At 37.8% G+C, this 15,811-nt stretch overlaps 3 protein-coding genes across 4 annotated transcripts in view; 2 read left to right on the plus strand and 1 right to left on the minus strand.

The window, feature by feature from the left end:
* LOC107040886 (zinc transporter foi) overlaps positions 1–1,540 on the plus strand; it is a 150,858-nt gene extending 149,318 nt beyond the window's left edge. For both annotated transcript variants that reach the window (XM_015261156.1, XM_015261155.1), the window contains one exon: positions 674–1,540. In XM_015261156.1, coding sequence (XP_015116642.1) covers positions 674–820 — 147 coding nt within the window. In that variant the 3' untranslated portion in view covers positions 821–1,540. The remainder of the gene's footprint in view (positions 1–673) is intronic.
* A 2,908-nt stretch (positions 1,541–4,448) lies between these two features.
* Positions 4,449–6,958, minus strand: LOC107040874 (DET1- and DDB1-associated protein 1). The gene is made up of 4 exons (XM_015261141.1): positions 6,738–6,958; positions 6,434–6,572; positions 5,651–5,712; positions 4,449–4,970 (listed from the first exon to the last, which is right to left on the minus strand). The coding sequence occupies exons 1-4, from the start codon at positions 6,738–6,740 to the stop codon at positions 4,863–4,865; spliced, it is 312 nt and encodes a 103-aa protein (XP_015116627.1). The 5' UTR covers positions 6,741–6,958; the 3' UTR covers positions 4,449–4,862.
* Positions 6,959–8,619: 1,661 nt separating this feature from the next.
* Positions 8,620–14,662, plus strand: LOC107040872 (sphingomyelin phosphodiesterase 4). The gene is made up of 5 exons (XM_015261139.2): positions 8,620–8,810; positions 8,881–9,615; positions 10,434–10,936; positions 11,856–12,591; positions 13,890–14,662. The coding sequence occupies exons 1-5, from the start codon at positions 8,784–8,786 to the stop codon at positions 14,259–14,261; spliced, it is 2,373 nt and encodes a 790-aa protein (XP_015116625.1). The 5' UTR covers positions 8,620–8,783; the 3' UTR covers positions 14,262–14,662.
* The last annotated feature ends 1,149 nt before the right edge of the window (positions 14,663–15,811 follow it).

Raw genomic sequence — 15,811 nt, forward strand, 5'->3', positions numbered from 1 at the left:
AAAAGTTGAAAAAAAGCTGAAGATTTCCAAAGACCGGTTTTTAATAATATTGGGAAATAAACCCAATAGGGAGGAAATTGCAAATTAATAATTTGATGTATCTAATGGCTGTTAGATCGTTAGTTAACATGATAAATTATCTATTCACTATTTCCTCTCTATTGGACTTATTTCCTAATTTTTTATGGAAACCGCTCTTTGAAAATGTTCATTTTTTTTTACTTTTTTTGTACAATCATAATTTTTAAGGACTCCTGCGTGATGTAAAAGTCAGTGGAAATTGTGATATATTTTACATTATGAAAATGAAAAAACAATCGAGATAACACTCGAAAGATAATCCAAACGGGCCTGAAACTTCATATCTTTGGGAATTATTGATTTATCTCGAGAATCTGGTATTTTCCGTTTTTTTCTTTTAAATTTCATGTAAAAAAAATCAACTCTTTGACATTTTTTTAATCGCCTAGATGATTCCTTAATTAATAATTCATCAAAGATATTGTATTCAATTTGAGGCATTTCCCTTATCAATTGTCGAATTGAATTTTTAATGTTTTTGGAAAAAAAAACGTCAAGAGACAAAATTTGTCTCAACACTCACTAAATGTCATTAATTATTAACAGAATTAATTTCCTAATCAAATGAATAACTCAATGTTCTCATCGTCAGATCCCAGAATTGTCCTCTGGACACACAGCAGAGGGTGGATCAAACTGGCAATGTATCCTCCAAGGCCTAGGGCTTCTGACAGGCTTGGGAATAATGCTAGTAATAGCTCTGTACGAGCACGACCTCCAACACATATTTAGTGATTAAGTTCACAATCGGAGAGGACTTTTTCTCTTCGTCAATTCATCGAGGAATTTTTTTTTATCGTGGGAGGTGTAAAAAAACCCTCGAATATTAAGTAGGAATTGTAGTTACTCTGAGATTCCAACGAAAGAACAGGTGGTTCAGGATTTTTGCCTGATGAAAGTTCAGATCAAGACTTTTTGAGGTTTTTCAAGTTCAATTATGCGATTTTGAACAAAACTGAACAATTTTACAAATCACTTTTTTATTTCTCTCTCTGTGCAGAGGTTTTCACAGTTGTGAAAAATGAGGGAAGGTCAATTCATTGAAAATGTTTTGCTTATGTCAGTCATGAATGGAAATTCTCATATTGTTTATTGCATTCCAATTTACGAATGTTCATTTCGAACAATTTTTCATACTGAATTGAAGGAATTCGTCTCTCGCTTCATCGATATTTTTGGTGCAGAAATAAGGTGCTTAGACGTATTACTGTAATGCCTAGAAACATTGTAAAAGTGTTGTGATTATTTTTCAATGATATTTGATTCGATGATTGAGTGAAACTGGGAGAATCTCATTTCTCCGATGGGAATTTTAACACTAGTGTTCGTTTAATTTGTCAGTGCTACTTAATGATGTCAGGAGGGGAGTGACAAGACAAGTGTCAATTTTTTGCATTCATTATTTTGCTATTATCTCGAGAACGAGTGGTTTTAGGAGAAAAACAGGAGCGAAATGGTGAAACGGTACAAGTCAATTTTGACTATTAGCCAGTTTTCAATAAATATCTCGGAATCTGAGGAATATAGCAAAATTTTTGTTATAACCTTTCTTGTAGAGCCGATTGAGTGCTACAAGAAATGTAATTACGAAAATTTCGCTATCTCTCTCAGATTCAGAAATATTCATCAAAAACTCAACTGCGAGATGAGTCGATTTAAACCGTTTTACCACTTCGCTACTGAAATGTATTCAGAAATTTTTTCTATGCAACAAAATTTCTATTCACATTTTCTCCTGAAATCAATAATCGTTGAGATAATTGTGATTAATAATTATAAAGTGGCATTAGAGACTGAAAAAATCGATCGCAAAGAAATTTTTCTGGGATAATGAATAATTACACAAAATACTTGATAACATTTTGTCACTCGAACCCTGATGTCTCCCAAAAACTCTCTAATAATTAATAACCCACGTCTTTCGCGAGACTTCCAGGATGAAAAAGCCAAAGTTCAATAAATTCCATAACCACTGAAATGAAAAATCAATCGGTATCCGATTATTTGTAGCCTTTTATTTCAATTAATCTTCATTTCACACGAAAACCACATGCGAAAGGTAAAAGGCAGATGCTATCAATTAAGTATCTTAGATTAAGTTGTAATGTATTTTTAATTTGTATTCATAGAAAAAAAAAGTAATGATTTACTTTTTCACGAGGATGTAATAAGATTGAATTTTTTGAGAAGTAACGAAATGTATTTGTAATTTTTCACCTTGAAACTTATTTTTCTTTGGAGAAACATTCAGATTTGAAGGGAAAATTCATGATAAAATTGATTTTTATCAATTACTTTTCAATTTTATCGAGTTTAAATGAAATCAACACAGTTTTTTATTTCATTACACAATTTTATTAATCAATAATTCGAAAGAAAAATCAAACGAGATATCCCCAGAGGTCTTTAAGGATTCGCATGGAATGTATCTCGACAAATCCAGAAAATAAATTCCAGAATCATTAAAGACAAATGCAGAGCCCTAAAAGATATCAATTCATGAAAAAAAGTCTAATTAAGGCCCGGTTGGATTATCTTTCGAACGTTATCGCGATTGNAATTCTCATATTGTTTATTGCATTCCAATTTACGAATGTTCATTTCGAACAATTTTTCATACTGAATTGAAGGAATTCGTCTCTCGCTTCATCGATATTTTTGGTGCAGAAATAAGGTGCTTAGACGTATTACTGTAATGCCTAGAAACATTGTAAAAGTGTTGTGATTATTTTTCAATGATATTTGATTCGATGATTGAGTGAAACTGGGAGAATCTCATTTCTCCGATGGGAATTTTAACACTAGTGTTCGTTTAATTTGTCAGTGCTACTTAATGATGTCAGGAGGGGAGTGACAAGACAAGTGTCAATTTTTTGCATTCATTATTTTGCTATTATCTCGAGAACGAGTGGTTTTAGGAGAAAAACAGGAGCGAAATGGTGAAACGGTACAAGTCAATTTTGACTATTAGCCAGTTTTCAATAAATATCTCGGAATCTGAGGAATATAGCAAAATTTTTGTTATAACCTTTCTTGTAGAGCCGATTGAGTGCTACAAGAAATGTAATTACGAAAATTTCGCTATCTCTCTCAGATTCAGAAATATTCATCAAAAACTCAACTGCGAGATGAGTCGATTTAAACCGTTTTACCACTTCGCTACTGAAATGTATTCAGAAATTTTTTCTATGCAACAAAATTTCTATTCACATTTTCTCCTGAAATCAATAATCGTTGAGATAATTGTGATTAATAATTATAAAGTGGCATTAGAGACTGAAAAAATCGATCGCAAAGAAATTTTTCTGGGATAATGAATAATTACACAAAATACTTGATAACATTTTGTCACTCGAACCCTGATGTCTCCCAAAAACTCTCTAATAATTAATAACCCACGTCTTTCGCGAGACTTCCAGGATGAAAAAGCCAAAGTTCAATAAATTCCATAACCACTGAAATGAAAAATCAATCGGTATCCGATTATTTGTAGCCTTTTATTTCAATTAATCTTCATTTCACACGAAAACCACATGCGAAAGGTAAAAGGCAGATGCTATCAATTAAGTATCTTAGATTAAGTTGTAATGTATTTTTAATTTGTATTCATAGAAAAAAAAAGTAATGATTTACTTTTTCACGAGGATGTAATAAGATTGAATTTTTTGAGAAGTAACGAAATGTATTTGTAATTTTTCACCTTGAAACTTATTTTTCTTTGGAGAAACATTCAGATTTGAAGGGAAAATTCATGATAAAATTGATTTTTATCAATTACTTTTCAATTTTATCGAGTTTAAATGAAATCAACACAGTTTTTTATTTCATTACACAATTTTATTAATCAATAATTCGAAAGAAAAATCAAACGAGATATCCCCAGAGGTCTTTAAGGATTCGCATGGAATGTATCTCGACAAATCCAGAAAATAAATTCCAGAATCATTAAAGACAAATGCAGAGCCCTAAAAGATATCAATTCATGAAAAAAAGTCTAATTAAGGCCCGGTTGGATTATCTTTCGAACGTTATCGCGATTGTTTTTTCATTTTCATAATGTAAAATATATCACAATTTCCATTGGATTTTACATCACGCAGGAGTCAAACTGGACATTTTCAAAGAGCGTTTTTAATAAAGATTGAGAAATAAGTCCGATAGAGAGGAAATAGTGAATGGATAATTTATCATGGCCATTGACTACTGCGATAAATGACGACCTAACGGCCATTAGATACATCAAATTATTAATTTGCAATTTCCTCCCTATTGGGTTTATTTCCCAATATTATTCAAAAACGCTCTTTGAAAATGTTCAGCTTTTTTTCACCGTTTTTTTTATTGTGCAATCATAATTTTTGAAGACTCCAGGGCTATGTAAAACCGAATAGCTATTGGCGATCATTTCAGATTATCAAAATAAAAAAAACAACCAAGATCACGCTCGAAAGATGATTCACCTGAGCCTTAAATCGAAAAAAAAAATTTCAAGCCAATTAAATGCTCCACACTTGATGCTTGACAAAAATCTTAACTAACAATGGCTTCAATTTCATTGATAAAGTCTCATTCTCGTGAAAGACAATTTTCAATCGAAAAAAATGACATGAAATTGCAAGTAGCTTCCTGAAACGAAATATTTACACGTTTATGAAAATTGAGGAGAAATACGTGAAATTACAGGTCAGATGTATTCGAACTCGAACGATGGACAAATAATTACGATGAGGTAATTGTGATTCTTTCGTTATGTGTCGGTCCTTTTCTTTCATTCATTTGGTTTAGATGGTATTGTTGAGATCGAGACGTGGCCTCTTGCAGCGTCTCACCGCTACGTCGTCTGGGGAGTCGCCATTTACTGATAACAAGTCTCGTTTTCTTTCGGAATTCTGTGGAACAACAAAAATGCTTTAATGTCAACTGTAAAATTTCATTTTGATTTGATGGACCTGAAATAATTGAGGATATCCGAGTATTTTGGTTATTTTTTCTTTAGTGAAATGCTTTCCTACTTTTGTAGTTGAACATAAGCGCTTTCATTTGAGCCCAATTTGACCCCAAGTTTTCGGACATTTTACAATGATTTTAAATTGTTAGAAAACATTTCAAAAATCTGAAAAAAATTAGAAAGTTTACTTTTGGAGGAAAATTCATGAAATAATTTAAAAAATTCAATTTTTGAAAATTACGAGCATTTTCTATAAATCATTTATAAACAGTCCATTTTCCACCGCAACAATCATTCGGAATCGTAACAAATTTATTCATATTCAGAATTTTACCAAAAATCTATCTTATGCCTAAAAAAATTGGGTTTCCAAAAGTTTAAACAAATTCAATTATTTATGTATGGACAACGCATGTCTGAAAAAATCATAATTTTATGCAAAAAGTAATTTGAATGATGCTGAATATTCATTATGTTTTCCCCATTTTTCTCACGCAATTTAATTGCCAAATTTAATGGTTACAAATGGTTGAATCTATAGTTTGGTCTGTACCAAACTGAAAAGGTACTTGGATACTCTCAAGAGGCCTCAGGAGAGTATCCAATCGTTACAAATTTTACCTTTTTGTCCCACTGCTGGTGGAGGTACCTCAGCAATATTGTTGTCTTCTCAGTGACAATTACTGGAAGAATATTTTTGTTTAGATTATTGCACCATTGTCGAAGGCGAAAAAGTGAGTTGAGAAGTCATGAACAGGGAAAATTGTAAATATGTCTGAAACTACTGCATTTACCCAGAAATGTCGAGAATATCTTTTTAGCCATGAAATTCTCATCAAAAATTGTTCTCTGACATTTTCTCAAACCCTGAATCTCTCAGGGTTCCATCCCTGTGGTCAAGAGACCTTTGAACCCCTTCAAATCGCTTATTATGTTGAAAAAAATGTCCAATAATGAGTAATAAGTGATGATAAAAACAATAAAATTATGAATATATTATTATATTATCATTATTAATTAGGGGAGGCTGGGGTAAAGCGGACATTTTCGACTTTTTTTTAAATGTTAATGAGGGGTTGAAATGTTGATAAAATTTAATAATTTTTTTTTCAATATAAGGAACAACTCTTTCCCTTTGTGACGAGCCTAAACTGAGCTCAATTGATAAATTTGTTTCTGAGTTATAAAGAATTAAAAAAAGGTCTAAACTCTCCATTTTACCTCACCCTCCCCTATTAATTATAGAAAATTGCTCATGAAACGTTTGTGAATGATGAACGCATCTGTATTATTAAATAGTTCAATTGGTTCCAAATGAAAAAAAAGTAGATAAAAAAAATTATTGAAACAATTCTTTGAAGATTAAAGCTTGAATGAGAAAAAATATTAAATGGAAACACTTACTTTGTTCCGAAGGATAGTCTTTCGTAGGTAAATACACCGAGGGCCTCTTGACGCAGGTACGATTTCCATTGTCCGTATGAAAATTAGCGAAATTATTTTCATTGTGGGAGGGCAGGCCCTTCAAAAACTCAGCGACCGACTGAAATAATCACCATATCGATGAAATTTCAAGGAAAAACAGTGTCAAATTTATTCTGTCAAGAAAAAAATGAGGAGGCACTCGCCAAACAAAATATATAACCTAAAAATTTTCTTCGAGGTCACAATTGCTTTCACAGACTCGTTATGATCCGTTGGGACTCACCATTGTAAGCGATGCAGATAGAAAATTCTAGTCTATTTTAAAAAAATTTAGGTTTCAGGAGAATGTGCACAAGGCCTTGGAGAAATAATTTCAGTGGAGTGTTGACGATAACTCAGACAGACTGCAGAAAAATGTCATTTTAGGATGTCGATGCCACCACCCTTTTTTGTTCTTGTTGGTTATTGTGCTGGGGTGGTTGTGGGCTGTGAGTGCAGATGGCATCTGTGAAGTTCTTACGGAAGTGTCGGGTCGCGTAACTAGAGTGCTTCTTGCTAGGGATGGGCCGATATTGAAGGAACTATCGAAATCGCACCTATCGATATAATTTGAAAATATCGGGTCGAAGATATCGATATTCTGAAAAAAATATCGTTGAACCGATATAACAATATATTTTTCATCTGAAATATTCACTAATGACAAGACGGCAAAATCAACTAGAATGATCATGATGATTAGAGATGACCAAATGACCGTCATTTTTTAGATCGCGTCATATGACCGAAAAATGACGGTCTTGTGACGGTCATGTGACGCACAAATTTTCCAACTACAAATGATTGTCACAAATCATTTGTAACCAAATTGTTGTCAAACCATCTATATAGTTGCATAATGACGGTCATAACTAATTTCCAATTTGTGACGGTCATGAATAAAACAAAATAGTTTCATCTATATGGATGGAAAAAAATTGTGATTTCCATTTCAAAATGCGGATTAGGCCAATACAAAAGAAATTCAACGGAAAATTGACCGAGAAAAAAATAAAGTTTCATCTATATAGATGAAAAATGACTGTCATTTTTTCTTGACAAGTTGCGTCGGTCACAGAAGGGTGAGGGGGAATGTGACAGCCGTCATTAACGCCTCGTCATGTGACCGTCAATGACGGTCACATGACCGTCATATGACGGGTCATGTAACGCATTTGCATCTCTAATGATGATCATGAGCCCATGGGGGGAGTGAGGGAGTCGATGGGTTGAATGAGAGAGGGGGAGGAGTTCCGATGAAATCTGAAATAACTAAAATCATGCGGTATTAAAAACAATATTTCTCTTTTTTCGTGGTGACATTTCATTTATTCTCTTCCGAATTTCTGAAATAGTATTTTTCATCACGCTGTGACGAAAAGTGAACTTTTCGGCACGCTCCGCGTGATTGTGATGAAAAATATTGTTTGTAACTCGTGAAAAAATGTTTTTTAGCTCGTGGGATTATATCACTCGCCTTCGGCTCGTGATATAAACCTCCCACTCGCCAAAAAACACATTTTTGCACTCGTTACGAAATATACTATTTCCGGCCTGTTGCGATGGGGTTTTTTACTCGTGTGAAGAACTGGCCAACCACACGAGTAAAAAACCCCATCGAACAGCCCAGGAACAATATTTTTCTGTAGTGATTTTCAAGTTTTCGAGTTTGGGAAGTACGTAATACCAATTCCCAGACGAGAAATCGTGAGAAGCAGTACAGAAAAATTCGAAACAAATTTGGACTTCGATATTTCCTATTCTAAAAAGAAAATTTACACTTAAAGTCGATAACTATCGATATCTCGCAAGCCTGTCACGCTTATTCTTCATTGGTTCCAGTCGTCTGAGGCGGCAAATTTAATTCATGATTAATTTCACTTTGAGATTTTCAATTATGATTGTTACAATTTCAGCGCGCTGTAGCGCGCGTTCGCTCTCGGTCTTATAATGCTAGTGACGAAAAAATATCGAATAGCTATATATTAGTCGTTAAAAATATCGATAGAAAAATATCGGTATATCAATATACCACATGGGACACTTCGATGTATCGAGGGGTATCGACCACCTCTACTTCTTGCCCACAGACACATAATCTGTACCTAGACCGCGCATTCCCCAAACCCCTCACCCAATTCCCAGTTGCCCAGTTGCCCATGGTCTCGTTAGGTTATGTCCACCATCAAAACGTTTTCGCATTGTAAAAATGTAACACCGGTTCGCCCCCATAGCCCCGCAGAAGTGAATATCAGAAATCATCCCCAAGTGCATAAGAACCCTCAGCAAAATGCCAGCACCAACGGACGTGGCCACGGTACCAAAAACTCAACCTCCATAACATCATCATCAACAACACCAAAAAACTAACCCATTGTCCCCAACAGGTCCGAATGCGCGCATACCTGAACCTGCCTCTCCCCGAGAGATGCCGAGAACTGGCAGTTCTGATCGACGAGTCCAGCACAACAGAACTCCAAAATGTCTTTCCACTCCTCATCGACTCGATCTTCGGTGTGACTAACAACGTGGGCTGGGGACTGCACAGTATAAACCTCCGAAGGCATCCCCAGGAGTACGAGATCCTGAGTAATTTCCTGGGGCCCCAGGGCCCCATATTCTCCCTCTGCTACAAACTCCTCCCAGACTGCTACTTGAAATACGATTTCCCAGTGTCTTATTTGCCACCGAAGATCCAGGTGATGCTGGAGGAGGGAATAATCCCCCCTTTCTACTCGGACAAGCTGAAGAATGACCACAGCAGTAGAATGCCCTCAGCCCTCTCCATGAATCCCTTCGAGTACTACATCTTCCACTTCGCCTATCACCTGACGAACCCGTGGCTCCAGCTCCAGCAGCAGGAGAACGTCTGGATCAACTGGGAGACGGTTTACGTGCAGCTTGCGCACTCCTATCTGTACCATTTTCTGCCCAGGGACAACTCCCCGGTCCTGCCCATCATCGGGGCTTACGTCAAGAAGATACCGTCGAGGAAGATTGTCCAGTTGCCGGAGGCCAAGAGGGTCCAGACACCCAGGCTGCTCAGGTCCATGGTGCTGTCCCCCAGTGCTCCAACGAGCCCGGGACAGGGCGGCGGACCTCATCAGCAGTGCCTACCTCAGGTGAGGGGGAGACACTTTTGGGGCGACTCGGTGGGATTTATTGATAATGCACATTGAGAGAAAAACGACAAAGTTCTCAAACAAGTCTTACTTGTGTCAAGAGAATAGTTTTAGATTTTCACATTCTCTAATTTTGATTGGAAATGATGTAGAATGGTCTGCAATATAAAAATACGAAGTTTGGCGACCATGTCTGTAGGTGACAACGTCCTCCGCCACCTCCCGGTGGTCAATTTTTAGACAATTGAGTAATTAAATGGCTAAAGCAATTCCAAAAAATCGGAAATTTTGTCAGATTATAGGTCCGAATGAGGACTAACTCTGTGCAAAATCCCAGCCCCATCGATCTAATAGTTTCGGAGAAAAAGCGATTCGTTTTTAAATCGTTTTCCGCAAATATCTTCAAAACTAGTGGACCGATTTGATTTTCTTGTCTTCAAAATATTCGTTTCGATGCCTTCTATCTAAATCAATCAAAACATATATACCAGTTCATAAGGTGCCTTCGGGCCTTAATAAATCATTAGCGAAGTGGCAAAACGGTTTAAGCCGATTTTGACTATAGGCCATTTTTCAGTGAATATCTTGGAATCTAACGGAGATAGCTAAATTTCGGTTAAGACCTTTTTTGTAGCACTCAATTTTCTCTAGAAAAAAGGTTATCACGAAAATTTCGTTAGCTCCTTTAGATTCGGAGATATTCTTCAAAAACTCAACTAAGAGATAAGTCGACTTGAATCGTTTCACCACTTCACCACTGGAATAAATCATGAAATAGAAAACTGAAAGAAAAAACTCCCAAAATGCCTCTATACCAGGTGTGGCGTAGCGAGACAGTCGTTCAAGTATTCCTGGACTTCTGGCTGGAATACACCGAGGAGGAGAAGATTCCCTCCCAGCCCCTGAACTCCACCCTGGCCTCCTCCCTCCCGCGTCGCCACTCGATCCACTCCGGCGAGCACATCCGCCTGGTCCGGGCCTTTATCAAGACCCTCCACGAGTTCGCGAACAGTGCGAGTGGCGACAGATCCGCAATGGACGAGCTCAAGCGCATCATCCTGCCCTCGGTTCAAGGAAAAATCTACACATTCCTTCGCAAGGCAATTCACCACTGGCCCCTGGACAGCTCCTTCCGGCTGATCCTGGAGGCCTGGCTGAGCTTCATTCAGCCCTGGAGGTACGTCCCGGAGTTGTCCTACAGCCAGCAAGGGAAACCGCCAGAGGAGGACCGCGGGAAAATCCACGATCCTGAGCGCTGGATGTCCTTTGTGGCGAATAACCTCTTGGCCTACACGAGTATCTTCCAACAGCTCCTCCCCAGGTTAGTTATTACCAAGTAGTTTGGCATATGCCTCTTTTATTTTTTCTTCCGCCAGTTTGTCATGTTTTCCAAGAATTCAGGAAACTTTTTTTTGTGTTTTTAGTTGAGGGTCAAATGGTCTTGAGGGTCAAACAACCCTTGAGGACGGAAAGGGTCAAGGGTTAATGAGCCTGTCTGATCACCTTGCTTAAAAACCCTTTGACCCTTGAGACCATTTCTTTCTTGACACTAAACGTTCTTGGGGGTTGTTTGATTTTCAAGACCATTCGACCCTCACTCCGAATTTTTTTAAGGGTCGATAGACCCTTACATCCAAACGTTCTTGAGGTTTGTTTGACCCTCAATTCCAAAGGTTCTGTGGTCATTTGATTCTCACCTCTGAACGTTCTCAAGGGTCGTTTGACACTCAACTCCAAACGTTCTTAAAGATCGTTTGGCCGTGACCTTCAAACGTCCTTAAGGGTCATTTTATATGCCTTCATATGCCTCATAGGCATTCATAAGCCTCTTATTGGGTTAAATGAGGGTTAAATGAGCCTGTCTGATTACCTTGATCAAAACCCCTTTGACCCTGAAACCTTTTCAAGACCATTTGACCCTCACTCCGATGTTCTGTAAGGGTCGATAGACCCTTACATCCAAACGTTCTTGAGGGTTGTTTGACCCTCAATTCCAAAGGTCCTGTGACCATTTGACTATCACCTCTGAACGTTCTCAAGGGTCGTTTGACCACTCAACTCCAAACGTTCTTAAAGGTTGTTCAACGGTCTTGAGACCACTTGACTCTCAACTCCAACGGCCCTTAAAAGTCTTTTGCCCCTCAAAACCATTTGACCCTCAACCATCATAAATAGTAACTGCTCCCTGAACTGTCCTAACCCGTCATCTTCCCTGCTGTAACTCTCAACGTTCCCCCCAGGTTCATGAGAACTGATCTGGTCGCCCCGAAGAACGCTTTAATGCTCTTCAGGGTCACCAAAGTCTTCTCCCAACCGTACCTCCCCCAGATGCTGGCAGAGGCTGAATGCTACATGGACGACTGTAATCTCACTCGAAACAAGATCTCCACGAAGCAGTGGAGTGCAGTCGCCAGACAGCAGATCCTCGAGCTCGAGGGGCCCTCCTACCAGTACGTCCCCATGTTCTCGGAGAACACTGTCTCCCAGATCATCTGGTTCCTTAGCATCATCAAGCAGGCGCATCTCACTGCTACGAGCATCGTCGAGGCTCTCGAGAAGAGGAACACCGAGAAGAAGTTCCTGAGGTCATTGTGGGAATTCTTCAGTGGAGAGGAACACTCCACTGATGACATTGGACTTGCCGAGAGGAAGCGGGTGCCCGGGTTCCTGGCGATTGCGCAACAACAGATCATTGAGATCTTTCAGATTAAAGTGGAGGACATTCCACAGGCGGCTATTGTCGCTGATCAGGAGTACCATGACAGTATCCTTTCGGATTCTTTCTGTCAGTCTCAGTGTGAGGGGGCTTGTGTGGACGACAGCAGACCCGGGGTGTTTGTCCCTATTCAGGATGAGAGACAACATTGCAGGTATATTGAGTACATGGGGGATCCTGAACTGCAACCCGTGAGGAGCAATGAGTGTGGGGTGCTCGTCAGGTGGCTCTACAGAATCTGCGAGATGATTAATTCAAAGGTAATTTTGAGGGAGAGGAGGGGGTTCAGGGAAATCTAAATCTAATAAAATCTAATCTAAAAAAAAAACTATCATTATATTTTACTGAAAAGAATTATTATTATTTAAAATAATTGATTTTCCAGTTTTATAATTATTACATTTTATTATTATTATCATTATTATTATTATTATTATTAGTCTTAAAAGGTCGTTTGACCCTCAAGATTATTTAACCCTCAATTCAATAGTCATTAAGGGTTGTTGAGTTGGTAGGAGGGTTGTTTCCCTTCGAAGATTATTAAGGGTCATTTGATCCTTAAATTATTTGGCCCTCATTTCGAACATCCTCAAGGGTCGCTAGGCTATTTAAACCTCATTCTAAAAGTTCTTAAAGTTCGTTCGATCTCTACTTTCAAAGGCTTTGAGGATTATTTGACCCTTACGACCATTTAACCCTCAATTTAATCGTTCTCGAGGGTTGTTTGACCCTCGAAAGTACTCGGCCCGCAACGCCCAAAGTGCTTGAGGGTCGTTTGACCCTCAAAACTTTTTACCCTTCAATTCAAACGTCATTGAAGGTCGTTTGATTCTCATCTCAATAGTCATCAAGGGTCGTTCGACCCTCAGGACCATTTGACCTTCAATTTAAACGTCCCTAAGGGCCGCTTGACTCTCAGAACTATTCGACCAGTGACTCCAAACGTCCTCAAGGTTCGTTCGACCCTCCAAACTATTTAAAGCTCATTTTAAAGGTTCTTAAGGTTCGTTTGACCTCTATTCTAAAGCTTTGAGGATCATTCGACCTTCGCAACCATTTGATCTTCAACTCCAAACATCTTTAAGAGTTGACCCTCAGTGTAAACGTTCTCAAGGGTCGTTTGACCTTTAAAGTCATTGAATCCCCATTCCACAGGTTCTTGAGGATCGTTTGGGTCTTTCTTTAAGAGTCCTTGAGGGTGATTTGCCCCTTTAAACCATTTTTATATGTTGTTTGACCCTCAAGACCGTTTGGCCTTGCATTTGAACATCTTCAAGGGCCGTTTGACCCTCAAAATCATTCAGCCCTTATATCACAGGCGTGTTTCACCCTTTCTCGAAGTGTCCTTCGCCCTCGAAACCATTTGCTCTTCAACTCAAAATATCTTTAAGGGTCTTTTGACCCTCAATTCAACGTCATGAGCCACATAATTTTACTTTTTCAAATGAAATTGAATCAGAATTTCGTTGATTCAAACAACTTCCACTCGTTGAAATAAAAAACTATGCAATTGTTCACTAAATTTAATTAAATTAGTAACGAATTCTCATAATTGCAGTACGAACGTCAGATAGAGATGTTTTACAATCGGGAAGACTTCGTGGGACGTCTGACGAAAAAAGTGCTTCAGCCCCCGACATCAGTGAGACAACTACCTAAACGCGTGAATGGGGGCTTCACAGTTGGTTCAGAAAAAAAAATTCCACCGAGACTGTCTCTGCGAGTGCTAGCTAGCTATAACTTTATGACAGCTATTTTAATCTGTGTTATTCTGTTACGTCTCATCGGTTATGGCGTACCAGCCTCATTATTTATTGTGAGTTGTACCTGGATTTTTTACATTGTCATTGGGGCTATTTTTGAGCCATTGATCACTAGGGCCAGTCCAAATAGATTTACAGCCAGTGCCACTGCTTTCTCCGGGAATTAATGGAGGAGTTTAGTGAGAAAGCGATGAAATATATCGCGACAGAGGGAAAAAACTATTGAATTATCTTGAGAACAAGGAATTTTAGGGGAAAATGTGGAGAAATTTCCCTCCAGGGAATTTTCTCAGTAACAAAAATTGTCTCCTGATTTTTTTCTTCAAGAATCACTGTTTTTTGGGGGAATAAGCAAAGGTGGGATGTGATAAGTCAATTTTTAATCATTAATGATTAATTATTTCAAAAGTAACGAGAATTTCTTTTCACTTAATTTCAATTATTGACAATTATAATTGATGGTAATCAATTAACTCACGTCATTGTTACTAATTCATTAATGACAGACACGATATTTTTACAAAAATGTACATTTGACAATAAAATTATGTATGTGACAACTCCTGAATGTTGTTCCTTTATTTTTATGAAAATATGAAAACTGAAGCTTTGTGCACCGGTTAATTGGGAGAATCAACAATCCTCAGGTGTCTGAGGACGTTACAGCTTTTAATTGGATCGCGCCACCGGATCCTCAACCGAGTTATTCGTCACTCTATTTTTCCCTCGTGACTCCTGCCAAAGAAATGAGACATCGTCTGGGGTTTTATCTAATACGATGATTTAATGGAGTAGTTCAAAGACACACGCGTCTTTAAATTGTCAATTGCATTCACACTGCTGCGATTGATTCAGCTGGCAATTTAAAGTGCTCAGCTATTTTCCAGTTAACTACAATGAGCTGCAAGTGTTCGTGCTTGTACCGGAGGTTGCGGTGCTACTTGCTGGTGGTGATTCAATCGAAATTGCCTGTGGGGCTGGGGATTGGTACCTTCAAGGTGTACATTTGAATGCAAAATTTTCTGATGTTGAAAATTTTTGGTTATACTTTGGTCAGGAATACTTGCAGGAAATTGCTTTTATCTTCATAGAACGTAGATATTTTTTCTAATAAATTAGCAATATACTTCCGAACGGATACTTTGCACATCATTTTTTTTCTATGACGAGTTCGAAGGCGCGCTCCGCGCGCCTTTCACTATAATTAATTTTATATGATTCGTCACGTTATTATTGTAAGTTGATTTGACGTATATAAATTTCTATAGTAATACTGAGGAGAAATTCGTGGGAAATGATGAAAACTTCTTTTGAAAATCCATGAATTTTTTTTTATTGGAAAGGGATGGAAATTTCCATCGAGAATCAGTCGGCGATACGTCGAAATCCATGAAAACTTCAATTGAGGATCAACAGATTTTCTGATGTTGAAAATTTTGGTAATCTTTGGTCAGGAATACTTGCAGGAAATTGCTTTTATCTTCATAGAACGTAGATAGTTTTTCTAACAAATTAGCAATAGAATGGATACTTTGCACATCATTTTTTTCTATGATGAGATCGAAGGCGCGCTCCGCGCGCCTTTCACTATAATTAATTTTATATGATTCGTCACGTTATTATTGTAAGTTGATTTGAATCAGTATCCTATTTGACGTATATAAAATTCGATAGTAATACTGAGGAGAAATTCGTGGGAAATGATGAAAACTTCTTT

This window comes from Diachasma alloeum, unplaced genomic scaffold (genome assembly GCF_001412515.2).
Source record: "Diachasma alloeum isolate Michigan unplaced genomic scaffold, Dall2.0 Dall_scaffold_00349, whole genome shotgun sequence".
Taxonomy (NCBI): domain Eukaryota; kingdom Metazoa; phylum Arthropoda; class Insecta; order Hymenoptera; family Braconidae; genus Diachasma; species Diachasma alloeum.